The sequence below is a fragment of the Polychytrium aggregatum genome (assembly GCF_025602895.1).
Source record: "Polychytrium aggregatum strain JEL109 chromosome Unknown BJ171scaffold_56, whole genome shotgun sequence".
In the NCBI taxonomy this organism is placed as follows: domain Eukaryota; kingdom Fungi; phylum Chytridiomycota; class Chytridiomycetes; order Polychytriales; genus Polychytrium; species Polychytrium aggregatum.
The window spans coordinates 122574-146706 of record NW_026516258.1 but is presented as its reverse complement, the minus strand read 5'-3'; the positions used below and the strand labels follow the sequence as shown (position 1 = coordinate 146706).

The following is a 24133-nucleotide window of genomic DNA, read 5'->3' as shown; positions in this document are numbered from 1 at the left end:
AAGAGAGGGACAGGCGAGACCCGACGAGGAGAGAGCGCCACAGATAAGCCCCACATCAAGTCACTGAGCATCCATGGATGGGATATGCCATTCGCCCCTTGCCCAAAGGCTGGTGTGTATATTCAGGTTCTCAATGAAAGGCGCCAGAGACCTTCCCGAGCAATCTCATTTGGCAGCGTTGCCCTGCACTGTCATCTATATGGGTTCACTCCTGCTTGCGCTTTCCAAAGACCTTCTCGTAGTGGCCCGACAGATCTAGAATCCCTCCGTCGGCAAAGATCTTGAAGTCCTCCTCGGCCTTGTCCTCATCTTCGCCTTGGCCTTGGCCCTCGCCGGTACCGACAGCCGAGGTGTCCACTTCGACGTTGCCGTGATGCTTGTTCAGGAATGAGAGCGGGCTCCACTCGGTCTTGACCATCCGAACCACCATCCGGACGAGCAGCCGCAGACTGCCCATGCCAAAGACCAAGATCGAGAGTGCCCACTTGATGGTCGAGACCAGAGGCACTCCGCCCCAGAGGCAGTATCCAATCGCAACCACAGACTCGCACGCGTGAATGAACAGCACGATGCGCAGGATCAAGTGGAAGCCGGCGCGGCCGCCGAGCTGACTGTGGATAAAAAAGACTTGCTCCGGCAGGAGAAACGGGTCCACAAAGGTGCCAATAATCAGCAGCGCCCAGATCGTCAGCAGCGGGGCAGCCACGTTGACACTGGGCAGCTCGAAATACGGCTCAGGGTTGCGGCCAGGCGGGACGTAGGTCTTGTCGGGATCCTGAAGGGCTCGACGGAAGCAACCCACATTAGAACACCGGCCAGTCCACATTTGACCGTCTCGACAGCGGCATGAGATGTGCGTTGGATATGCGCGCTTGTCCGGCACCCACCATCTCCAGTGCAGATTTGGCTTCCTGGGCGAGGAGAGCGATCTGGAATCGGGCGTCGTCTCGGCGGACACACGGCTTGTTGAACTGAACCCGCACTTCTTTGAGAGACCCCACTTTGCGGTCCATGAACTGCAGCGTGAATCCTGTCGATCGAAGCCGGATGTTGGAGAAAAACAGAATGCCAACGAGGTCCTCGGGGTCAGCCATATCGCTTGCTGTGATGGTTTGTGGACGGAGGCACTCCAAGCTATCCGCCACCAGAATACAGGCTCTCGGTTTCTTACCGAGGGCATCGATGTCAGTGATCTTGGGCTCTTCGGGAGCCTGGCACAGTCCAAAGTACTTGGCAAAGTTCAGCTGCAAGGATATGGAGAGCATGAACACGCCGGTCAGAAGCTGTCACAGCCTCGCACGCACACCAGACCGATATCAGCCCGACGGACGGGATCCTAGCCGGGCGATGATCCCATGTGGATGCAAACGGACCGTTGCCAAAGTGACCCGTGGACGGCGGAACGAGGCATACCAGGTTGTCGGCCTCCTGGTTGAGCGAGAAGACCAGGTCGTTGGCGATCGGTGCGATCGGATCGTTGGCCTGGGCCCGTTTGCGTGCGCTGGCAGATTCCATTGCCTTGGTGTCTTGGTGCCCTGATGACTTAGCGAGGATGAGTCGGCTGCGGTGGACTGGAGAGAACTCCCTTGGGCTGGATGGGATCTGAGTTCGGCGAGGCGGATCCAAGGAATGCGGTCGAACGAGTGTTGGGTTTTGTGAGTTGGGTTTTGTGTCCAATCCAAGGGCGAGAAGGGCGAGAGAGCGAGGGAGAGAGAGAAGCAGAGAGAGAGCGTCTCGCCCAATCACCTGCCTCCACTTCAGCCTTGGATTTGAAACGGACCCACTTTGAAAGGATGAATGTGTGTGGAATTCCTCCGATACCGAGAGCGACAACCACCACGTGTTGCGGCCATGCTGCGAATGCCTGAATGTGCGATAGATTGTGGGGCGAGCGGTCGTTCTGACATGTTCTGGAAGGGCGACCGTTGGGGTGGCCAGGACAGATGCGGCCGATTGTGTGTGGTGGATGCGCAACATGTGTTGCTGATTGGGTTACTCGCCGCAAGGCCGATCCTGGTGCATGTGAGCCCATCGGCCAGCAGGAGAGATTGTCAGCAAGCAGACGACACCAAACAGATGGTCAAAGTCTGCGAATGTCTGCGACAATGGCCAAGTGTCGAGCAGCGAACAAAAGCGAACAAAAGCGAGCAAAAGCGAACATATCGACTGCATCGACACCCGCCAGGAGACAGACCCCCCCCCGGCACAATCAGCCATCATAGCCTCGACTCCTGCACACAACCAGTGGCAGGCACATATGGTCTGGCAGCGGCCTGGTACTTGATCGACATCCGCCGCCCAGAGATATGTGCAATAAGGCGATGGCTCCCTTCCAACGAGCCACAGCAGCCGTCGCAGAGATATGTCTGAGCAGCCCCCCTGTTGTGGCCACAGCCGACTACAAATCGTCCTCGTCGATGAGTCCGTGTATATATCGCCTGGTTGTTCCTCCATATCTTCATCTCTCGGCTCATCGCCAACTGAAATCCATCACCTCCTTCATCAACCATGCGACCGTCGGCCAGCCTCAAGCCCTCCTTGTGTGGTGAGCATCAAGACTCGCTCTCGCAATCTTCTGTTTTACTTGTCTTCTGACAGCCGATATCGCCGATACATCCAGCCCTGTCGTTCCTGGCCTTGATGTCAATGGCCCTGGCCGATACGGCTGAGAACTCAGCAGCGATTGTGTTCCCAGCTGGCTGCACATCGTTGAATGGAGGTAGTGTCGCTCCCACACTCGCGCGGCATCACCAGCAGCACCCTGGTTCTCTCAGTTCGTTGTCAATCTCACCACCACGGCTGCACTTGTTTCGACGTAATCGCCGCCAGGAGATAATCCGTGCGGGCAGTACTGCGCGACCCTGTGTGAAGCAGGCATGGCTTGCATAGTCCATTCCGACTGCCGCTCTGGTCGCTGCTGGGATCATATGTGTCTGCCCCAAGACTTGACCCTGCCGTCGGGGCCATCCAAAGGCGACATTCCAGTCGCCGTCGCCAAGCGAGACGAGTCCACTTCGAGCCTGGGAAGTACCCTCGATGGATTGCTGGGGTTCTTGCAGCAAATCAGCGACAGGGTCACAGAGGCTCTCACTGCCCCACCACCAGAAACGCTCCAGAAACGAATGCAACCTCGAACAGAGCTGGCCAGCTCGGCAGCGAGTAAGTCGAGGACAGGCACTGGGCGATGAACGTTCGGTGCTCGGTGCTCGGTGCTCGGTACTCGATGCTCGGTGCTCAGTGCGCTCTCAAGCAACCACATGGCTTTCTCCAACAAGCGGTGCCTCGTTCTCCGTCTGGCAGATCAGCGGGCTATGAAGAATGCATTCCAAGTCCCGGGGAGACAGGGACGCAGAGCGACCACCAGAGCACGCAGACGCTTGGTATCCGAATGGACCGAGTCTCGAATTCGCTCTGCTGCTGTCGCCAAGGACAGCTCAGGGTCCACACGGCATACTCTTGGCTTCCGGAATCGAGCTGTGAGCGATCGCAGTCCTAAATCCAGTCCCAAGCCAAGTCCAAGTCCGAGTCCCAGCCCAAGCCCCAAATCGAGTCCCAGATCGAGTCCCAGTCCCAGTCCCAGTCCCAGTTCCAAGCCAAGTCCCAGTCCCAGTCCCAGTCCCAGTCCCAGTTCCAAGCCAAGTCCAAAACCAAGCCCGACTCCTCTCTCGAGTGGCTGCACTACTACCGGCAATTCCTCCTGGAGCTGCCCTGATTTCTCCCAAGGCGTTTCATCCGATGCCTTTCGAGGGATGAATGTCGTCCGCGATGCCTATGGCTCGCAAAACCGACAGATTGTTCAAGACCCTGTGGGCACTGCCCAGGTTCTCCGAGTCCTGTACGAGTGCACTTGCTGTTGATCCATTGCAGCTTCTTCGCCCCCCCCCACCACCACCATCACCACTCCATCGCTCGGCATTCTTGTCCATACACACGGTTGCTCTGCCAGGTTGCCTTCTCTGTCCCTCACTCAACAGGGTCAACTCTTGCTCAACTATTCCCGTCTATTCGTCGTACTCAGATACGTCGCAGGCTCAAGGAATCCAGCACATGACCCCGTCGGCGGCACTGGGGTATGGTATTAGCGAACGTCTTGTCTCTCTCTGCTTTGATTTTCCAGACATCTCCATCGAAACACTATGCTTACAATCTCTCTTGCCTATTTGACATGCTCGCCTGGCGTGCTGCTCTGACACGATATCCCAGGTGTACTTTGAACCCATGGACCTGTCGCAGGCGACGACGGTCTCGTTTGAGTTCCAAGTGTTCTTTCCCACGGGCTTCAACTTTGGTGAGGATCCGGGTGCTGAGGGCGCACCAAGTAGAACGACGAGTTAATCGCTTGCGACCAGTGTCGAAGCAGCTTGCCGTGCTCGGTTCAGCATTGAGGCAGCAACCAACGAGCCGCCATGCACTCGACGACATCATCGACATCGATCGCGGTCACTTGGCCTGGGTGCTCATCTGTCATCGCTTGTCGCTTGATGGTAGTGCAAGGAGGAAAGCTACCTGGGCTTGTTGGCGTCGCCTCCGACCAGAGCGTTGTGGCATCTGGATGCTCTGGAGGCAACGATGCACTGACATGCTTCTCTACACGGTTCATGGCAAGTGTCTCCTCTCGCCACCACATCCTGCTTGTGCAGATACCCTGGTCGTATCCACTACCAAGTGCGGCACTCTGCATCCCGTCCGTTTGTACCCATATACTGACTCCAGTCCATCACCTCGTTGTTGTTTGTGACCGCACACGGCTCCATCTGCCGGCTTTCCACCAGTTCCGAATCCAAGGCAAAGGCGAGATCTACCTCTACGTCGACCAGTCTCTCCAAGCCGACAGCTTCTGCTCCATCCCACCCTTCACCTACTGCAACTCCGACTACGGCGCCTCCATCGGCCGAGGCTCGTTCTACTTTGCAACGGGCCAGTGGAACAAGGTCCGCCAGGTGATCTCGCTCAACAGCTTCCAGGACGACTCGACTCCGAACCAGGACGGCGGCGTGCAGGTGTACTACAACGACAAACTCGCCATCTCATATGACCAGGTCGTCTGGCGCGAGTTTGAGAATGTGGGCTTCGCGGCGATCGACTTTGAGACCTTCTTTGGGGGCAGCGATGACTCGTATGATACCCCCGTCAGCCAGTACACGTACTTTAAGGGTCTGAAACTCGAGGTCATCAACTGACCGTTGTCTTTGATGTCTTAAGCGAACGTCGTGGTTCGCAGAAGGTTGTTCATGTCCACGCCCTCTCAACACCATCATCGCCCCGCACCACTCACACAATCGCTCCATGTACACAGCACTCGCATCCCAAATCAAACATTGTCGTATGGCATCCGCATTCGAGTCCCGCTTTGCATATTGCCACCTGGCCGCCCTCTCCTGTGGGTGTGATGGAAGTGTGCTCCCCGCCGTCAAACCGGCGATGGCGATGGCGATGGCGATGGCGAGTGCTGAACACAGCCACACTCTGGAGCTGTATCTCGCACAAAGGCACACGATGCTCCACTACTGTAGCGAAATCGTCTCAGCGAGTAGGGGGAGGGAGAAAGTATATTGTCGAATCGAGCGAGCGAGCGAGAGGGAGGGAGGGAGGCGGATGGGAATCTACTTGATCAGATTTGTCCACACAACCAGAGTCGCTCGATCAGAGTCATGGAAAGGGAGGGTGGAGAGCCACAGGCGTGGGGCGGAGACAGAGGGGCGAAGGAAAGCACCGACAAAGTGAGGCAAAAAACAAAGGCAAGAAACATTCAAACGATCAGGTTATAAAGCAGCCGGGACCATCACATCGCGGCTCTACAGGAAGCCATGCCGATGGACAGGACAGGTGGGATAGTGGGGGGGGGAGGGATGGAAGGAGCAAACATACGAGGTCGTGTGTAGACAAACGGAAGGACAGGAGGTTGTGTATAGCGAATGGAACATCAAGAGGATCGATGGAACCTGCCAAATGCAAGAGTGGCCAAGAAGGGGGGGAGAGAGGAGAAGGAGCGAAGTGGACTGCGAGGCAGCCGCGAGCAGGAGTGCCGGCCGGCGATATGATCTGTATCTGAGACGACGGATGTGTGTGGCCAGACGGAGAACAGGTCAGGACAATGTACCGGTGCTTTCCAAGCCTCAGGCGCGACAGGCTGCTGGGGTGCATGCGTTGATGTGCAGGCTGCGGCAGTTGCCAGAGCAGGCAAGGACAGTACTTTGACCAATATTGAGGATACGCAGACCTACCTCAACTGGCCACCGCAGGCTCGAGCGCTCGTATCGAGCCAACAGCCTTACTCGCCCTTGAACACAGAGAGACCCTCGACTCGCCAGGCATTGCCGTTGCGCTTGATGACACCGAGCATGTACTGTCCAGGCTTATCGATCGTGACCTCGCCAAAGTACATCTCGCTGTTTCTGGACTGGAGCTCCGTCTTGACGTTGCCGGGAGCGACGACCGCGAGGTTGTAGTCGGCCTTGTCGGCGCCGTCGTTGGTGATGACAAACTTTTGGGTCGTGCCGACCTTCAGGATCTCGTGGAGGGGCTCGCGCAGGGCGAACGGCGGGTTGGCTGGGTTGGGCACGATCGTGGCCAGGGGAACGTAGCCCTTGCCGGTGCCCGTGTTGCGGATCAGGAACGAGAAGATGGGGCCGCCCTCGGCGCTGCCGTGCATGAGCGAGCTGGCCTTCTGGGCCTTGACCTGGACAGTTGAATGGCAAGGCATGGGTGAGGCGCTGCACTCTTACATCGATTACCCCCCCCTCTTCCTTGCTGCCGCTCGGAGCACATACCATATCTTCAGTCAGACAAAAGACCGTCAGGTGGCCCTCGCCGCCCTTGGGGCACAGTGCCTTGACGACAATGTGCTTCTTGTTGCCAGGGATAACCCGCTCCTGGACGTTGCAGTTCACGCGGGGGCCGACGAGCTGCAGACGACCGCGAGCATCGCGGGGACAGGGGAACTGGAAGGTCGTCGTGAGGATGTCGGGTCCGGGCACGTCATCCATCGTAAACTCGATCTCGACCCAGTCGTCGTGGACCTCGATGATGTGCAGGGCACGCGAGTCGCCGCGGGGCTTGATGAGATCGACACGGTTGATGTGGAAGCAGGCCTTGGTGTATGGGAGCTGGTGGAACTGATCCTCGCTCAGGGGCGGGGTGAGGAACTGCTGATGGGCCTCGCCGGGGTAGTGCGTAAAGATGAACTTGCGCGGGGAGGTCAGGAAGTAGTAAGGCGTGAAGCTGAAGACAAAGTTGGTGCCGTTGAGATGGCCGGCTCCCCAGGTCGAGTCGATCAGGCGCCAGCGGCCCCGGATCAGGACTGCCACGATGGGAACGAGGGATAGGCAAGGGAAGGGACAAGAGGAGGAAAGGTGAGTGATGAGGACGGCTAGATGTGTGCTCGAGGGATCTGTTATGGCTCGGGCCATCCATCAGAAGGCCCAATGCAATCGGCTCCGATCCGAGATTGTCCAATCGGATCCGGCCTCAAGCCTCGGCGTACCTGCATTCCACTCGTGACCGAAAGGCTTGCCGTCGCGGCTTCGCTGCATGGTCATGTCGCCGGGGAGGTAGCCGACGCCTGTCGAGGGTGGTTGGGAGTGGATTTGCGCAGCAATGAGCAAGTCTGAGCGTTAGATGGGCAATAAAAACAGGAGGACGGCGATATGGGCCCGGAACAACGGCATGGGCCAGGATCGGCCCACTGGGTCGGTGCGGGGCCTTCTGAGCCGCACGAGTCCAGTCGCTGAGGGCTCGAGCGGCACCCGCATTCCTCCACAGCCTGGGCCCCGGCACCGGATGCATCCACCGCCTGTTCCGTCGCTGTGGTGGAGCATTCCATGCTCTCCTCTGCCGCCTCCCACGCACGCACTCCAGATCCATGCATAGCCAGAGAGCCCACCTCTCGAGAAGCCAATGACGGTTCGGACATCAAGCCCAGCGGCCTTTCCAATCTCCTGGAAGAGAACCGAGTATCCCGAGCAGACGGCGCGGCGCTCCCGCAGGATCTCCTCGACCACGGGCTTGTGCAGCTTGCCGGCAAAGTACGCCTGGGTGTCGTAGGCAATGTTGTGGGTGATCCAGACGTAGATGGCCCGGAGCTTGTGCAGGTCGCTCTGGAAGGGATCGCACAGGTAGCGGGCTAGAGTCTCGGGCGAATGCTCGGCGTGCTTGGGGGCTTTCTTGGCGTGGTTGTCGGTGTCGATAAAGTCGTCCTCTGCAGGTTGTGATGTGGGATGGGATGGGATGGGATGGGATGGGATGGGATGGGATGTGGTGATGCGAGATCAAATGGAATGGGATGTGATTAGACACAAGGATTGCCTAGGCTCGATGAATGGCATGCAGTGAAGTGGTGGGGAGAGCAGACGAACCAGTAAACTCCAGCTTGGGTCCGCTGTACGAAGGATCGCCACCGACGGCAGCGGAGCTGGAGCATGAACCGAGGTACGCCGGGGAGGTAGATCAGGCAATGGCGTTGGATGACATGTTGCCAGTTTGCAGGTGCCAAATGAGATGTTGCCCCGTTCAGTGTTTGTGTTGGTCGGATCAAGAAACAGGGTCAGGAGCTGTTGCAGCAAGCTGGGTCGTCGTGGTCGATTGCCATCGGCGACGGAGCCACACGGAGCGATTTCATCACTTACTTGACCACGCTGAGCACATCCTTGACATTGGATGTCGACAACGGGGCAGGGACGGAGATGTACGAGATGGTCGGGGCGGGCACCGGAGCAGGGGCAGGTTCTTGCGGCTTGCTGGGCGGGCTGACGGGAGGCGTAATCGAGGCGACGAAGGGAGGGTCCTTCGGGGGAGGGGCCGGGACGGCGCCGTTCTGGGACTTGTTGAACTTGGAGAGGAGGTTGGCCAGGGGCTTGGTCGAAGGGCCCTGTGGGGCAGAGTTCGTCGGGACGCCAGTCTTGGTGATGGTAGTGGTGGTCTTGCCGTTGACGGTGGTGACGGTGGTGGTGGTGGTGACGCCGTTCTCGGTGACGCTGGTGGTCTTGGTGGAAGTGCCGGTGGCAGCAGCAGCACCAGCAGCACCATCCTTGCTGGGCGAGGGCGAGAGCTTGGAGAAGAAGTCGCCGAGCTTGGAGGTGACTCGGGTGGTCTTTGGGAAGGACATTGGTTACGAATTCGGCTGGTGCGGAAGGCGAGAGGGGGGGGGAAGAGTCTCTTCTTTCTACAGGAAAAGGGGTGGGGTCGCAGGAGGCGGATCGCAAGAGGCAGCAGGAGATGAGGTCGGTCGCTAGCAATCCGCGAGTGCCGGAGGAGGAGAGAGCACAAAGGGCGATGAGGCAGAAGGATGCACGGCCGCGGGCTGGCAGAGGAGGGAGGCTGAAGCCACCGACGCTGTCGACGCCGAACGACTGAGAATGTATGAACAGGCGAAGGAGGGAATGGGGACAAGCGAGGCATGCCCCTTCCACAGTGCGCGCACGAGCGCAGGGTGGAGGGCCGGGACGACGGTACAGCGGCCATTGGCCCGGATGATCAGTGCTGTGATTGCTCGATGCTCGATGTCGCAGATGTTGCTGATGGTGCAGATGGCAGATGGTGCAGATGGTGCTGATGGTGCTGATGGTGCTGATGGTGCAGATGTTGCAGATGTGCCTTGTCAGCGAGATGAACAGTGGTTTGTGCACATCCGCACGGCGACCGCATTGCAGTGCCATCCATGAACTGCCATGTTGCCGAATTGGCACAGCAGAGATGCAGGCGAACATGGAGTGATCTTGGACATGTCCAGCGGGACCGAGCGCACCACCAGTCAGTAGAAATACTTTCCCCCCCCCCCACAAGACCATGGACATGTTCAAGAAGACCAACCATGGGCCATCAGGTCGCACCCATGCGCGAACTGCATTCGCGGCAGTGATCCGGCCGATCAGCACAAGCTCGGGACATGTTGCGAGTCCACGGAATCAGATATTTGTCAAGTACTCGGAACAGCTCCGGGCTCGAGCCACTCCCGTCAGAGGCGTCCCAGGCCTCCGGTGCTCAAAACACACCCATCTTGGCCTTCATCTTGCCGCTCTGCACACCCTGTTCCAGCTTGCGGATGCGCTGGTCGACGAGCAAGCGAGCGCTTTCCAGCTCGCGCAGCTTGGCTTCGTAGATGCGACTCATCTGCGCGTCCTTGCGGTTGCGCTGGAGCGACTCGCTGGTCTTTTGGATCTCCCGCGCGAGCTGCGAGAGCTGAGTATGCAGCTTGATGAGCTCGAGGTTTGTGGCGCTGGAGGGGGCAGTCGACTTGCCCTTGTCCTTGCCCTTGGATTCGGCCGATGGTGAGTTGGAGGTGGATGCAAGCGATGGCGATCCACGGGCTCGAGAGGATGCTGGCGACGATGGCAGGCGAGTGGATGAGGGTGACGACGGTGGTGGTGATGATGATGATACCGACGATGCCAGTGACGACGAGGGTTGGCTGGAGTTGAGTGACCGATTGAGAAAGTCAAAGACGTCGGAGCCGCTGTCGCCGGTGCGGCTTCGTTTGGGGCGGGGCGGCTCAGACGACGGATCTTGTGGAATCGACAACCGCTTCTTGGGCAGGCGCTCGCCTTCGCTTGGCTGGAATCCAAGACCACATCCCGGCGGATACACCGTGACTTCGATGGGCTCGACCCGGCCTTCGCCCGTCTTGCCAAGGCCCATTCCCTGGGATTGATGCATGGCAGCAGCAGGTGAGCAGATGACATGGGATCCAGGGGAGGAGTGCTGTTGCGTTCCAGGAAGCAGCACTGGTGTCTATGGAGTACTTTGCAGGCGGACGATGCACCTGGTACCTACCTCTTGGTATCCCATCTTGGCCAACAGCTTGGATCCGATTCCGAGGGTATGGTTCTCCCAGGCACCCAGGACCTTGGATTCGTCGATCATGAAGCGATAGACTTTGAACGGCTCGCTGTCGTCGTCGTCGTCGTCGTCGTTGCTGTCGTTGTCGTTGTCGTTGCTGTTGTCATTGTCGTTGCTGTTGTTGTCGCTCGTGGGGATCGGGCTGCCAGCAGCCGAGTTGGCGATAGCGCCGTCGTCCTCGTAATGCAACACATCGTCGTCAGCAATGTCGATTCCGGTCAAGGGCACCAAGTCCTCGCACTCGGCGCGGACCATTTCGTCGGGGTATCCGTCAAAGGTGATCATGAAGCTTCCGTCCTTGGGCTCGACCCGGACGATGCGAGCGGGGTAGTAAATCTGGGTGCGAGCGTATTTGGCCAAACATCTGGAGCCAGCCACAAGACGGTCAAATTCGAGGATTTCATAGGGTAGCAGATGCTCGAGCGGGACCGAGTGGCCATGGGAGAAGGAGCAGCGCCGCCGAGCTGAGCACCTTGAGCCGAGGAAGCGCTGGCAAGGCACCAGTCCCGACGAAGGAGGCGTAAGCACCAGGACCTTGGCCTGGGTGTCGTCGGTTGAGAGCACGAGCGACGGGAGGAAGATATGCTTTGGCGGGGTGATCTTGGGCACCTCGAAGGGGATGCAGCACTTTGCTCCGGTCTCAAAGGAGAATAGTGGGTCGGGCGGGGCGGGTGCTGGGGACTGGGTTGATGGCTGGTTGGGCTGGATTGCTGTTTGGGAGGATGCTGCTTCTGGACCGGGCTGGACGAGATGGTGATGGATGAGGTGATAATGGAAGATGAGGCGATAATGGAAGATGAGGCGTTGAAGAAGGTATATATGCGCAAGTGTGCAATGTGTTGATGTGCAGGTGGCGATCACGGAAGAACGAGACACCTACGGCAGTATCGTCGGGCTGTTGATCGGCCATGTCGAGCGAGGCCAGCAGATGCGCCCGCTTGAGCTCCAGCAGATGCGATTCCTGGGCCTGGATGAGCTCGACCAGATCTGCGCGGATGGTCTGCAGATGGGCGATTGTATCGGCGTTGTGGTTGCTGTCGGTGGAGTCTGCATTCACTGCGGTGATGCCTGGATTGGCGTCGGTGTTGGATTTGCCGATATCGAGATTGTCGGTATTGGGCTTGCCGATGGTCTGCAGCGTGGCCAGCATGTCGTCAATCTCCTGCAATTGGGTGCGGTGCTCGGCAAGGACGTTGTCCTCCTGCTGGATCTGCGACGGCAATGTCATTCCGAGAATATACGCCCTTGGGAGATTGTCGAAGGAGATCGATAACGAGTAAAGACCGCGAGTCGCCACAGCCGAAGGAGGATGTTCAGGGCAGAGAAAGGCGACAGCCGAAGGAGTATGTTCAGGGCAGAGAAAGGCGACAGCCGTGACTCTTGATGCGAATTCGTTTGATCATCACCTCTGCAAGGCATTCAACACCCACGTTTCTTTCGCCCGGCTCGACCCAGGCTCGACCCGCCCGATTTGGAAGCGCCGACGATGGCGCCGCTTGTCCCTCTCGCCCCCCCCCACCGCCGCCTGCAACAAGTCCTTCGGTGGCCCATCCGACCAGCTCTCCGCCTGGTCATTCCATCTGATTATCCATCTGGTTATCCGCCTGGTTATCCGCCTGGCTATCCACCTGGTTATCCACTTGGTAATCCACCTGGACATTCCCTTGACTGCTCCTCTTGGCTATCCGCCTGGCCATCCACCTGGCTGTCCAGCTGGTTGTTCCATCTTCCAGCCGGCCTCCTCCCGCTTCGTCCAACTCCTTCCTGCATCAGCCCTGTCAGCACATCGATCTCCTCGGCTTGTGCTCTGAGGTCGCCACGGAGCAAGCACATCCACATCATCTGCTCCATCACCCCGCATCGCCATCGGCTCTTGATCTTGGACTCTATCGTCATCCACACGGATCCACCGCTTCTCGTTCAGGCTCCCCGCCGCTCTTCTCCCAGGATCGCGCATCGCTTCGTTCCCTCCTCTCCCAGACTCTTCCCGCTGCACCCGCCTCGGTAGACCACCATGCAGCCCCAGGCTTCGCCGTCAATGAAGCGCCGATCGCTATCAGCATCGTCGATCCTGCAGCCCAACCGCCCGCCCGTCTCGTCTCCCGCATCCGGCACCCATGTCCAGTTCGCCAACGAGCCTCCCCGCACATATCACCACCAGCAGCAGCCCTCGTACTCGAGCCAGAGCTACCAGCCCCCTGGATACTACTCATCGCCCTACAACAACTCCAACGGCCAACCCTCGGCACCACCCCCGCCTCCACCACAGAGCTCGGCCCAGACCCAGGGCTCGCCGTACATGCGCTCGCGGCGCCAAGAGTCCAATCCAGACACATCGTCGGCGACCCTGGCCAGCCGCTTTGCTGGCGCCAGCCCCAACCACAGCATCAGCACCGTCATGCCCAGTAGCGGCGTTCGTCCGCACATCCAGCAGTACTATCCTCCCTCGGTCTCCTCTGGCTTTGGATCGAGGCGGCCCAGCGCCGAGACCTCCAGCATCACCAGCACCGCAAGCGGCCCTGCCCAGCTCATCCACCACTCGACCTCCGATCCAAGCATGAACCCAGGCCCAGCCATCACTGCCACAGGGCCGCCGCCCAACCCCGGCACCAGCGTCCCCAAAAAGAAGGGCATGTTCTGGATCCCGCAGTTTCGCAGCAAGAAAGAAAACAGCCTCCCCGAGGATGTCGAGTCGCCCATGGCCACTCCCATCGAGCAGGGCTCGCCCCTGTCTTCCGCTGCCGCTCTCAGGAAAGCATACCCCAAGGACTCTTCGCCGAGCCGCGATAGCCCCATCGCCCGCTACCAGGCCCAGAACGCTGGAAAACCACTGGTACGAGCCCTCCCCCCAGGCTGATGCTGTCTTTGCCTCTGCCATATCACATTCAATCACATTGCATCGCATCGCATCGCATCATTCAAGGACAGTGCTGGATTCACTGTATATCGCGGTGCCTATGTGTCCATGGCCAAGTGCCCGTGCTTGCCAGCATCTTACCTTGATCTTTTGAGATTGGGAAGCATACGGACACCTCGCGCCTTGCCGATGGAGAGGGCAAGTGGAGATGACCCAGTGGCACAATCGATACAGGATCAAAGGCCAGTGTAGCAGCATCGGCACCGGGACAGGATCAGAACAGGATCAAAACATCGTCAGGGCCGCATCCGTCAATTGCTCATGCCTCACCAGTCGCCCCCGTTGCTAATTCTCTTTGCTCACCATGCAACCTTGGTGGATGTCTCCAGGAATTTCTCGATGGTTTGTATTTGACCACCCCCCCCCGCAAAACCGCCAGCCAAATCGTCATCTCGCTCCACTAGGCTATAGTCCCTACTCATGCCACCAGACATCTCGCCTCTGCTTCTTCCTAATCAGACGATCCGGCCCCAAACCTCAGCATGCTCAACACCCGTCCCGGCCCATCCACCTACCACCAGCTCAGCTCTGCCAGCACAAGCTGGGGTGGATCACAGCATGGCTCCTCAAGTAAATAGCACCGCTCGCTATGCACTCTGTCGGCGACCGCAACCGGCGATCGACGTGGCCTTGGCAACTGTCGTGATTCGTGGCAGTTGCTCCGTCTCGACGCTCACTCACTCGTCTGCACCGACTTGATTATGCCAGGCACCATCAGCGGCGAGTCTGACTACATGGGCGAAAGTGCCGGCGCCATCATGGACGATCGTGTGGTATGCACCGGCTCCTCTGCTGTTCGCTCGCCTGATACTGCATCATATCCCGATGCTCCCCTTACCCGATTCTGAATTTGCGCACTCCTCCCTGTAGGGATACATCCGTGTGTTCCGTGCCGACGGCTCCTTTTCTACAATCTCCTGTCGGGCCCGCTCAACCGTGGCCGACCTGCTCAGTCTGCTGGCCAAAAAGTTTGTCATCCACGACAAACACAAGTTCCACTTGGCTCTCCAGCACAGCGGCACGGGTAGGTGTCGTGTCCTCGCCTGTTTGGCTGAGGCGACTGCCCTGCATATACACCGTCACGGCTTTCTGCGTCTTCAACCACATGCGCCTTCCTGTGGCTGCAGTCTCAACCTCAACTTCAGCCCTGGGGCTAACTCTGTCTCTGTGTGTACACGGGCACTGGACTCCCAGAACGCATCATGTCCAGCGGAGAGCGTCCCATATTCCTGCAGCACCAACTTCTGGAACAAGTCGGATACCAGTTTCTGCCAGACCGCATCGATATCATGGGCCGCGAAGATAATTCGTACCTGTTCCGGTTCCTGCTGCGCGAAGTCACGACGAACGAAGTGGTGCGTATCTGCGCACGGAGGTCATTGTCCAAGCCACTCCACCCTGGAACATGCCTTTTGCCGCCATCCTTCCGTCGTCTTTGGCTCCTTTGCTTGGCCACTAGACGCTGTTGATCCCTTCTCGCTTGCAGTCATGGTGCATTTCTGTGGGCATCGAGCGTTGTTGTGGGGGCCCGCTTGATGCGCCCACGCTTCTGTTGGACCGTGCCTTGCGATCAGCTGCGTCGACACTCACTCACTCCCGCACTGCTGGCTGTGTGGCTCTAGGACCCATCTATCTGGACCACCATGCATCCGTCGCGCATCTACCTCTCCGGCATGGGCCTGTCGATGATCCCCAGCTATCTGTGCCTGCACGTCAACGAGTTGATGGACCTGGATCTCTCGCGCAACCCCAGCGTCACTGATTTTGCCGTCGACTTTGCCCGCAATCTCCACGTCCTCCAGCGGCTGACCATGCGGCAGAGCCAGATGTTCCGGCCGCCAAAGACCCTCTACTACATCAACACACTCGTCGAGCTCGACCTGGGCCGCAACCGGATCAAGACCCTCGACGGCAGCGGCATGGAGCGCCTGGTGAATCTCGAGCGCCTGGACCTTAGCCACAACCTGATCAGAAGCATCCCCGAGGGCATCTTTGCCAACATGTCGAGTCTGCACACTCTGATCCTCAACAACAATCGCTTCACGCACTTCCCTCAAGATCCGTGCCGATACCTCGGCAAGTGTCTGCGCTACCTCGACCTGAGCTTTTGCCGCATCACCGGCAAGCTGCCCGAGTACGTCGGCGACTTGCGCTCGCTCGAGTACCTGAAGCTCGTCAAAAACAAGATCAAGGCCGGCCTGCCGCAGTCCATGGGCTATCTGAACGAGCTCAAGGAGATTGATCTCCGATCCAACCTGCTGGGCGAGCCCGACGACGCGTTTGGTTCCATCCCTATGGGCGGCAGCGGCATCGCCAAGCACGATATGCTCGTTCTGGAGATCCTGCGCAAGTGCCAGCAGCTCACGACCGTGCGCCTCGACGGCAACCGGCTGTTCTGGTGCGCTGGGTGGGACGATCGCTCGCCCATGACCAACAACCCGACACCCGAGGCGCTCTCGACCCTCGAAGACACGACCACGCCCCTCGACCCCACCAGCCCGTACTTTATCCACATCAGCAGGATCAAGAAGCTCACAATGAGCTTCCAGCGCCCGTTCTCGAACAAGCAGCGCCGCGGCTCGGCCGCCACCGTCCAGTTCAGCTCGAGCGACAAGGGCTCCATGAACGTCCCCAACATGAGCTCGCGCGGAACCAGTGCCACGGGCGCCTCGGACACGGCCAGCATCGCGGGTTCGACAAGCGATGCGCCGACCAACTCGATCCCCTTGGGCATGATCCTGTGCATCTCCAACACCAGTGCCACGCTCACGCAGCTGGACGTCTCGGACTGCGGCATCAAGATGCTGCCCAACCGTTTCTTTGAACGTCTGACGGGGCTGGAGGTTCTCAAGCTGAACGGGAATCGTCTGCGCGAGCTGCCGCCGTTTGCGATGCTGTCGCTGCAGTCCTTGGTGCCGACCGGCTTGGTCACCAACAATGCCGAGGTGAGCCCGTATCCGTCGTCCTCGAGCTATCCGCCGCTTGCGTCTGCGCCGATGATTGGCGCGCTGCGGCTCCGGGAGGTCTATCTGGCCCGCAACAAGATCGAAGCCATCCCCACGAGCGTCGGGTACCTCGGCGAACTCCTGCTGCTGGACATGCAGTCCAACCGCATCTCGTCCGTGCCGCCCGACATCTGGAACTGCGGCAAGCTCCGGGTCCTCAACCTGACCTGCAACCAGATCAAGGAGTTCCGGCTGCCGATCTTGAACAGCGGTCTCGGTTCTGGTCATGGCCATGGCCTTGGCATGGGCGGCCTGGGCGGTCTGGGCGGCGTATCAACGATCGAGCCCGACGACCAGGGCATGCGCGGCGCAATGACGCTCCCGAGCGAGGGCTCCGAGGACGGCGACGGCTCTCTGGCGGACACCCACTCGCCCATGTCGCCAAAGTACGGCACCTTTGCCCGCAACCGAGCCCAGAAGATCAGCCAGCACCATCTGGCTTCGTCGGGCGGAGGATCGCCGCTGGCGGCAGCGAGCTCGCTGGAGAGCAGCGAGGGTGTCTTGAGCGCCCTCGCCTCGCAGCCCACGGGGCGGGTGATCCCGCCGCCGCTCAGCGCCACGCTGGAGGCGCTCTACATTGCCGAAAACCGGCTCGACGACGAGTTCTACCAAGTGCTCTACAACCTGCAGAACCTGCACACCCTCAACGTCTCCTTCAACGAAATCACCGACATCACCGCCTGGGTGGTCGCCAAGAACGCCTCGCGGTCCCTGACGGAGCGGCCGTGGTTCGAGCGGCTGCAGGAGCTCTACCTCAGCGGCAACCAAATCGCGATCCTCCCGCCAGAGATTGAGCGGCTGCGCGCTCTTCGGTGGCTCTTCCTGAACGGCAACAAGCTCAGCACCATCCCGGGAGAGGTCGCTCGTATGACCAAGCTGGCGGCGTTGGACCTGGGCTCGCAGGCGGGTGGCCGTGGCGAGGGAACCGGGCTGCGGTACAACGTGACCAACTGGCCGTATGAATGGAACTGGTACGTGTGCATGTTGGGCTCAGGGGAGGGGAGGGGAGGGGAGGGGAGGGGAGGGAAGCGGAAGGACTGATTGTCCGAGCTGGCTTGCAACTTGATGGCCGAGTGTCGAGCGTTCATGGCACCCGAGACACGACACACCACACCCGATGGCGACAGCACACATGGTCCAAGGCGCATTGCTCCTATGCTTGTTATGATCATGTCCCCGTGCTGCTTGAGCGCGACTGACTTGTCGATTCTGTGACAGGAACTGGAATCTCGATCTCAAGTACCTCAACCTGTCCGGCAACCAGCGGCTCGAAATCACTTCTGCACATGGCAGCGGTATGGTGCCCACCGCCAACGTTGCGAACGTACACAGCCTCAGCGCATCAAGTCCCTCGGTCGCGACTCGCTCGACCTCACGGGTTAACCCAGTCGCAGCGGCGGCAGCAGCAGCGGCCGTCACAGGCGCCGGCGCTGCGGGAGCGATCCCAAATCCGGGGCAGGCTGGCAGCACCGCCGTGGTCCCTGCGGGCAAGCGTGACCTCAGCGACTTTTCAGCCCTGACAAACCTGCGGATGCTCGGCCTGACGGATGTGACCTATCTGATTGTGTTGCCGGACGACACCACCGACAGACGTGTGCGGACGATGGAGAGCGAAATCTCGCTCGAGGGATGCAGCAACAATGCCATTCACTGCTCCGTCTCGGACGTGCTGGCCCGGCCCCGGGCCGCCACCGTGAATCTGTCCGTGGGCCCGGGCAGCGACACCACCTTTGAGCGCCGCAAGCAGCTCACCACCGGCGGCCGCGTCGAAGACGACGGGTTCTTTGGCGTCTGGGACCTGGTTCTGCCAAAGTTCCGCAACCGCACCAACGAGGCGCTCTTTGGCGTCTTTGACGGCCGGGGCACGGCCGGAGGCACCCGCATGGCCAAGTATCTCTTTGACACCTTCAAGGACGTCTTTGCGAACGAACTTGAGGCCCAAGAGAAGGAGCTCGAGAAGCACCAGGGCGCCTCGCCAAACGTGGCCGTGCCTCCGGTCCCCCAGGCCGCCAAACCCCCAGCACCCTCGGCTTTTGGCCGCCGTGGCAGCGCCGCCACCCTCAACCAGCCTGTCCCGGTCGTCTCTGGCATCAACGCCAACCTCAAGGCAAACCGGCAGTCGCGCCTGCACTCGCCTGTGGCCCTGGACTCAAATGCGATCATGCACGCACTGCGACGGACGTTCCTGATCCTGAACAAGGACATTTGCACGCGGTACCCAAGCTTTGCCGAGCGGCTGGAGCGCAAGGACAGCTACTCGACGCAGTCGCGCAAGAACCCGGACGACTCGCAGCTCTTTGTCGGATGCTCGGCGACGGTGATCTTCCTGTGCACGGGCAAGCAGCGCGGCACATGCACGGCCTACGTCGCCAACGTCGGCGACGGCATGGCTGTGATTTCGCGGAACGGAGGCTCGGCCGAGACTCTGACGAAGCTGTGTTCTGTCAACATCGAGAGCCTCAACGGCCTCTCGCGCGACCGCGAGATGCTCAACAGCGAAGTTCGCTGGATGGAAGACGAGATCGAGCGCATCCAGAACACGGGCGGATTCATGTCGCGCGTCGGGCTCATCAACGAGCGACTGGACATCAGCCGGGCGTTTGGATACTCACCCTTCCTCGGCGCTGTCAACGCCGACCCCTTCATCCGCAAGATCGAGCTCAATCTGGACGACCAGTCCAAGCCTGCCAAGGGCGCCCACAGCCAGAATGCGTCCAGGCCCAACGACGAGTTTATCGTCATCACCAGCGCTGCCGTGTGGAAGGCGCTGCGGTGTGGCGGCACATATGAAGACGGCGCCCAGCGCGTCGTCAGCATCGCCCACCGGTCGATCGGCAACCAGCGCGAGTCTCCGGTAGGAAGCAGCGGCTCGGCGACCCCGCAAGCGCGCAAGATTACCGGCGGCTGGAACACCGCGGCTATGAAGGTCCGCGATGTTGCCCTGAGCTTGCACGGCAACGGCACGGCTGGCATGACCGGCGACGGCTACATGGTTATGCTGCTGGGACTGCGCGACCTGGCCAAGAAGCAATGGCTGGGCGGATCCTCGAAGCGGACGAGCGTCGGGGAGCACATGGACGATGCGCCGATCGTGCGAGTACCCAAGAACGAGGTGAGATGCTCGCAGAGTGGATTGCAAGCTGTGTTGGATTGTGGCGATGGCGATGGCGATGGCGATGGCGATGGCGATGGCTTCGAGGGTCGGCGTGTGGACCGAGACAAGTGCCACTGACTGCTTTCACTCTGTGCAGCTTGCACCCGTCGGCTCGCTTGCCCTGGTCTTCACCGACATCCGCAACTCGACGGCCATCTGGGAGAGCAACTCGGTTGCGATGCGCCAGGCCATCAAGCTCCACAACAGCCTGATGAGACGCCTGATCAAGGAGCACAAGGGATACGAAGTCAAGACCGAGGGCGACGCCTTCATGATCAGCTTCCAGAACCCGCTTAATGCCCTCGAGTGGTGCCTGGCGGCGCAGAGGGAGCTCATGAACGTAACCTGGCCCGAGGAGATCCTGGCCATGTACGACGGCTGCACCATCCACTACAACGACCGCGACTTTATCCGAATGCCCCACAACTCGCAGGAGGCCAAGAAGCTCGCCCGGACCGAGAAGCGGCGCACGATGCTTATCCAGTACGGCTTCGACACGGGCTCGGTCAAGAAAGAATCCGATGTGGTCTGGCGCGGGCTGTGCATCCGCATGGGCGTCCACTACGGCTCGCCACTGTGTGAGATCGATCCGGTCACCTCGCGCATGGACTATTTCGGGCCGATGGTCAACCGTGCAGCTCGTGTCAGCGGTGCCTCGCAGGGTGGACAGATCCTGCTCTCGTCCGACATGATGAAGGTCGTCCGCAGCCGGTTCGCAACCTGGCTCGGGCCTGACTCGGATCTCGATCCCGTCGTCGATGGCGATGACATGTTGATGAGTGCGCGGCCTCCGTCGGCGGATGTGGGGCTCACGCAGCTCGAAATGCTGGGATACGAGAACGATGAGGACTCATCAGCGACAGGCCCCAGGCAGAACGAAGACAACGCCATCATCCGGCGGCTCCTCAAGATGGGTGTGCATGCCTGGCTCATTGGCGAGGTGAGGCTCAAGGGCCTCGAAACACCGGACATGCTGTACTCGGTAAGTGCCGCACCAACAGGGGAGGGAGAGGACTTGCGTGTTTGCAGTGACTCTGGTGCAGTGACTCTGGCGCAGTTGCTCTGGTGCGGTAACTCTGCTGTAGCCATGCGGTTCTACGCCTTTCCATCGACCCTTCGACTGACGTCCATGACCTGCGCCACGACAGGTCTACCCGACAGCACTCCATGCCCGACACAAGTTCCTGACGGCTCTGCTGAGCGGCCAGCTCCACATTTACACACCAGTATGATAACAGCCTTTGCACATGGCCGAGTCTTGTTGTAATCCACCATCATCTCTCCTTGACACGTTCCCATTCGATTCCGACAGGAGGAAGCCCGCCAGCGCCGATACCAAATCACCGCTGACCTCGACGGCCCGCAGCCCGATCTGCCGATTGTGCCCCGGGAGGAGATCCAGAGGATTGGCGATCTCTGTCTGAAGCTCGAGCACCTGGCTGGATATTTCACAGGCACTCAGCGTCCCCGACGACTGCTAGCCGACTCGAGCGCTGTCGGGGCACTGCGGCCCGGAGGCAGCAGCGAATGGCAGTCGGCCGATCCGCTCATCGGCGCTGCTCCGACGCCGTGGCAACCGGATCCCGACGACGAGATGGAATCCAACGGCGGAAAACTGGCGGTGCTGGAGGGACTGCTCAAGCGCATCGAGGCTATTTCGATGGTGCTCTACATCTCGACGCTGCCGCCCTTCCGGAACATGCTCCAGCCGTTGACCCAGGTGCTGTCGTCCGACTCTGAAAACGTTATCGAAGGACTGCAGGCCCTTGCCGACTATCTGCGAGACCGACGGGAAAAGTCATAAGCTGTTTGGTGAAATCCGAAGGGGAGCAGGCGGACGGGCGTTGGCTGCAGCTGCAGCTGCGAGAACCATAGTCAGCGTGTCGCCCAGCTGTGCCAGTCACTGCCACTGCTTTCGGCGTCACCGAATCTCTGGGGCGAGTATCCGTGAGAAGTTTGCCTGCAATCGCGAGGCCATAAATACAATAGACTCAATACACATTGACTTGCAGTTCAGATGTAATATCCAATCGACAGTGGCTGGACGCTGGAGAACTCCCGGTAAGGCAACGGGAGGAGTTGATCGATGGAATGGATCGGATCCATCTGTCCAAACTCACTGACCCAGCATCACTGGCATCGCTGGCATTACTGACATCCGTGGGAATCGAGCAAGTTGGGCAGATCAAATATATTGAACTCGGGAAATCCCATCCACACTCGCGTCCCCAGCGAACTGGTTGTAGCGACAAGGCCATTTGGTAGTTTGGAAGTGGAACTTGAGAGGGCATCGGAATCAGGGCCACAGGCCCAGTTTCTTGAGACTGCTGATGGCACTTGAGCCACCCTGGCCGGCGGACTTGCGGTACCAGAAGACGGCGGTGTCGATGTCTCGAGGGACACCCCAGCCATTCTCGTAGCAGCCACCGAGCCAATCTTGTCCGTATCGATTTCCCTGCTCGGCCGACTTGCGATACCACTCGACTGCCTTGGTGTGGTCCATGGTGACTCCGATTCCATCGTCGTAGCAATGACCAACGCTCCACTGTCCATATGAGTTGCCTTGGTTGGCCGACTTGCTGAACCACTCGAATGCCTTCTTTCGGTCCTCCGATAATTCATCATCGTCATCGTCATCGTCATCGTCATCGTCATCGTCATCGTCATCGTCATCGTCATCGTCATCGTAGTACTGTCCGATCCAGATTTGGCTGTCGCTGTGGCCCTCGTTGGCGAGTTGCTCGAAGATACCCGCTGCCTTCTTCCGGTCCTCGGTAGTTCCGAATCCATGAAACACACACATGGCCATCAGATGCTTGCAGAGCCAGTCACGATTCGATCCCAGCTGGCAGAGATTGAAGAGTTTGCAGGCTGCAGGTGAGTCGGACACGATGGGACTCCAGCACGATGCCAGACAGTCGTCCTCCCCGAGCTTGAACTCATCCGATTCGTTCTCTCGGATGATCCTGACACCTTGCTGTTGGTCTCGCACGGTACCCCGACCGAGGTAGTACATCCACCCAACCATGTGAGTGGCGATGGGTTTGAGGACCGGGTCCGTCGACTTGGTGCTGACTTCTTGCCAATGGTTGAAGGCAGCGACATCGCTCTGTTCGACACCATGGCCGATGAATGAGAACCAAGCTTGCAAGAACACGATGTGGAGTCGACCATCTTCACTGCCTTGATCTGCAGCCTTGGAATACCACTCGATGGCTGTGCTATAGTCTTGATCGACACCTTCGCCGCTCTCAAAGCATCGACCGAGAGCAACTTGGGCTTGTGCCATTCCACATTCTGCAAGACTGCGAAACATATCGACAGCTTTGGTGTGGTCTTCGTCGACCCCGACACCTTGATAATAACACTGGGTCAAGTGGAACTGTGACATTGTGTGGCTTGTGTTGGCGGCGATCTCCAAATGGCGGAAGATTCGCTGGCGGATGGCCTCTGATTTGTCTGCTGGCGGATCGATGGCGAGTTCGACTTGAAGGATCCGTGCCAGGAAATACGAGGCCACAGCATTGCCCTGCTCTGCCAAAGTAACGAGCCAGGATCGGTCGGCTGTGGCCTGTTCATCGTAGCGCAGCGATACAGCCATCTGGTCGCTTGGTGTGAGGCCGAACTTTAGCTGTCCGTCTGGATGACACAATCCTGCATTCTGACACCAGCTGTGAAAGCGAGGCAGCTTGAGGCTCAGGAGAGGACGGACTCGTTTGCACACTCGGAGGAGGGTCTTGATTGTGTTCAAGTCGAGTGCGAGTTGGAAGCCGTCGTTGCAGCAGATGATGGTGAAGATGTCTGGGTTGTGTTCGAGGGAGAGCTGGGGAGATGACCTGGTGGTTGAAGCAGGCTCGTTCATGCTGGCCATGTTGAATGTGGGAAGGAGGAAAGTGGATGATGGCGATGGACAGGGGACAGAGGGAATTTGTGGAGAAGCAAGCCAAGCACTGGCAGGCCATACACTGGCCATTGAACACACACACACACACAAGCCTGGCTCGATCCGATGGTTTGATGGCTGGAGTCGTTGTTCTTTGCACTGCCACATGCATTGAACATGGAATCGAACATTCATCGAACATGAATCGAACATGAATCGAACCCACATCTCAAACTCAGTGCTCACAACCATATCCATCCTAGTTCCCTCATATTTTCTCATTCCCTTGCATCTCCCAGCACACCAGAACCAACACCAGCTTGATGGTCGGACAAGATGTA

General features: G+C 59.2%; 7 protein-coding genes across 7 annotated transcripts; 4 read left to right on the top strand and 3 right to left on the bottom strand.

Annotated features, from left to right (window-relative positions):
* Positions 1-78: 78 nt before the first annotated feature.
* Positions 79-1621, bottom strand: BJ171DRAFT_571561 (uncharacterized protein). The gene is made up of 4 exons (XM_053113684.1): positions 1414-1621; positions 1172-1244; positions 888-1030; positions 79-775 (listed from the first exon to the last, which is right to left on the bottom strand). Exons 1-4 carry the CDS (start codon positions 1513-1515, stop codon positions 206-208), a joined length of 888 nt encoding a protein of 295 aa, XP_052962587.1. The 5' UTR covers positions 1516-1621; the 3' UTR covers positions 79-205.
* A 1133-nt stretch (positions 1622-2754) lies between these two features.
* Positions 2755-3951, top strand: BJ171DRAFT_249990 (uncharacterized protein). The gene is made up of 2 exons (XM_053106680.1): positions 2755-3159; positions 3301-3951. The coding sequence occupies exons 1-2, from the start codon at positions 2877-2879 to the stop codon at positions 3855-3857; spliced, it is 840 nt and encodes a 279-aa protein (XP_052962586.1). The 5' UTR covers positions 2755-2876; the 3' UTR covers positions 3858-3951.
* Positions 3952-4019: 68 nt separating this feature from the next.
* Positions 4020-5180, top strand: BJ171DRAFT_429386 (polysaccharide lyase family 14 protein; the record flags this gene model as incomplete). Its single annotated transcript, XM_053107871.1, has 4 exons — positions 4020-4070; positions 4204-4288; positions 4489-4607; positions 4773-5180. Coding segments are annotated over 4 exons (663 nt in total), but the record flags the coding sequence as incomplete, so codon positions are not given.
* Positions 5181-5850: 670 nt separating this feature from the next.
* Positions 5851-9228, bottom strand: BJ171DRAFT_249972 (uncharacterized protein). Its single transcript, XM_053106679.1, has 7 exons — positions 8625-9228; positions 8355-8410; positions 7883-8197; positions 7484-7561; positions 6771-7300; positions 6225-6679; positions 5851-6042 (listed from the first exon to the last, which is right to left on the bottom strand). Exons 1-6 carry the CDS (start codon positions 9101-9103, stop codon positions 6272-6274), a joined length of 1866 nt encoding a protein of 621 aa, XP_052962584.1. The 5' UTR covers positions 9104-9228; the 3' UTR covers positions 5851-6042; positions 6225-6271.
* Positions 9229-9877: 649 nt separating this feature from the next.
* On the bottom strand, positions 9878-12262 carry BJ171DRAFT_524704 (uncharacterized protein). Its single transcript, XM_053112613.1, has 4 exons — positions 12240-12262; positions 11714-12077; positions 10768-11574; positions 9878-10635 (listed from the first exon to the last, which is right to left on the bottom strand). Exons 2-4 carry the CDS (start codon positions 12059-12061, stop codon positions 9979-9981), a joined length of 1812 nt encoding a protein of 603 aa, XP_052962583.1. The 5' UTR covers positions 12062-12077; positions 12240-12262; the 3' UTR covers positions 9878-9978.
* Positions 12263-12746: 484 nt separating this feature from the next.
* On the top strand, positions 12747-13903 carry BJ171DRAFT_249941 (uncharacterized protein). Its single transcript, XM_053106677.1, has one exon. It carries the CDS (start codon positions 12848-12850, stop codon positions 13688-13690), a length of 843 nt encoding a protein of 280 aa, XP_052962582.1. The 5' UTR covers positions 12747-12847; the 3' UTR covers positions 13691-13903.
* On the top strand, positions 13904-21213 carry BJ171DRAFT_249954 (uncharacterized protein). Its single transcript, XM_053106678.1, has 9 exons — positions 13904-14092; positions 14210-14320; positions 14459-14523; positions 14621-14774; positions 14945-15105; positions 15373-17726; positions 17974-19867; positions 20007-20891; positions 21058-21213. Exons 2-9 carry the CDS (start codon positions 14233-14235, stop codon positions 21139-21141), a joined length of 5685 nt encoding a protein of 1894 aa, XP_052962581.1. The 5' UTR covers positions 13904-14092; positions 14210-14232; the 3' UTR covers positions 21142-21213.
* Positions 21214-24133: the final 2920 nt, after the last annotated feature.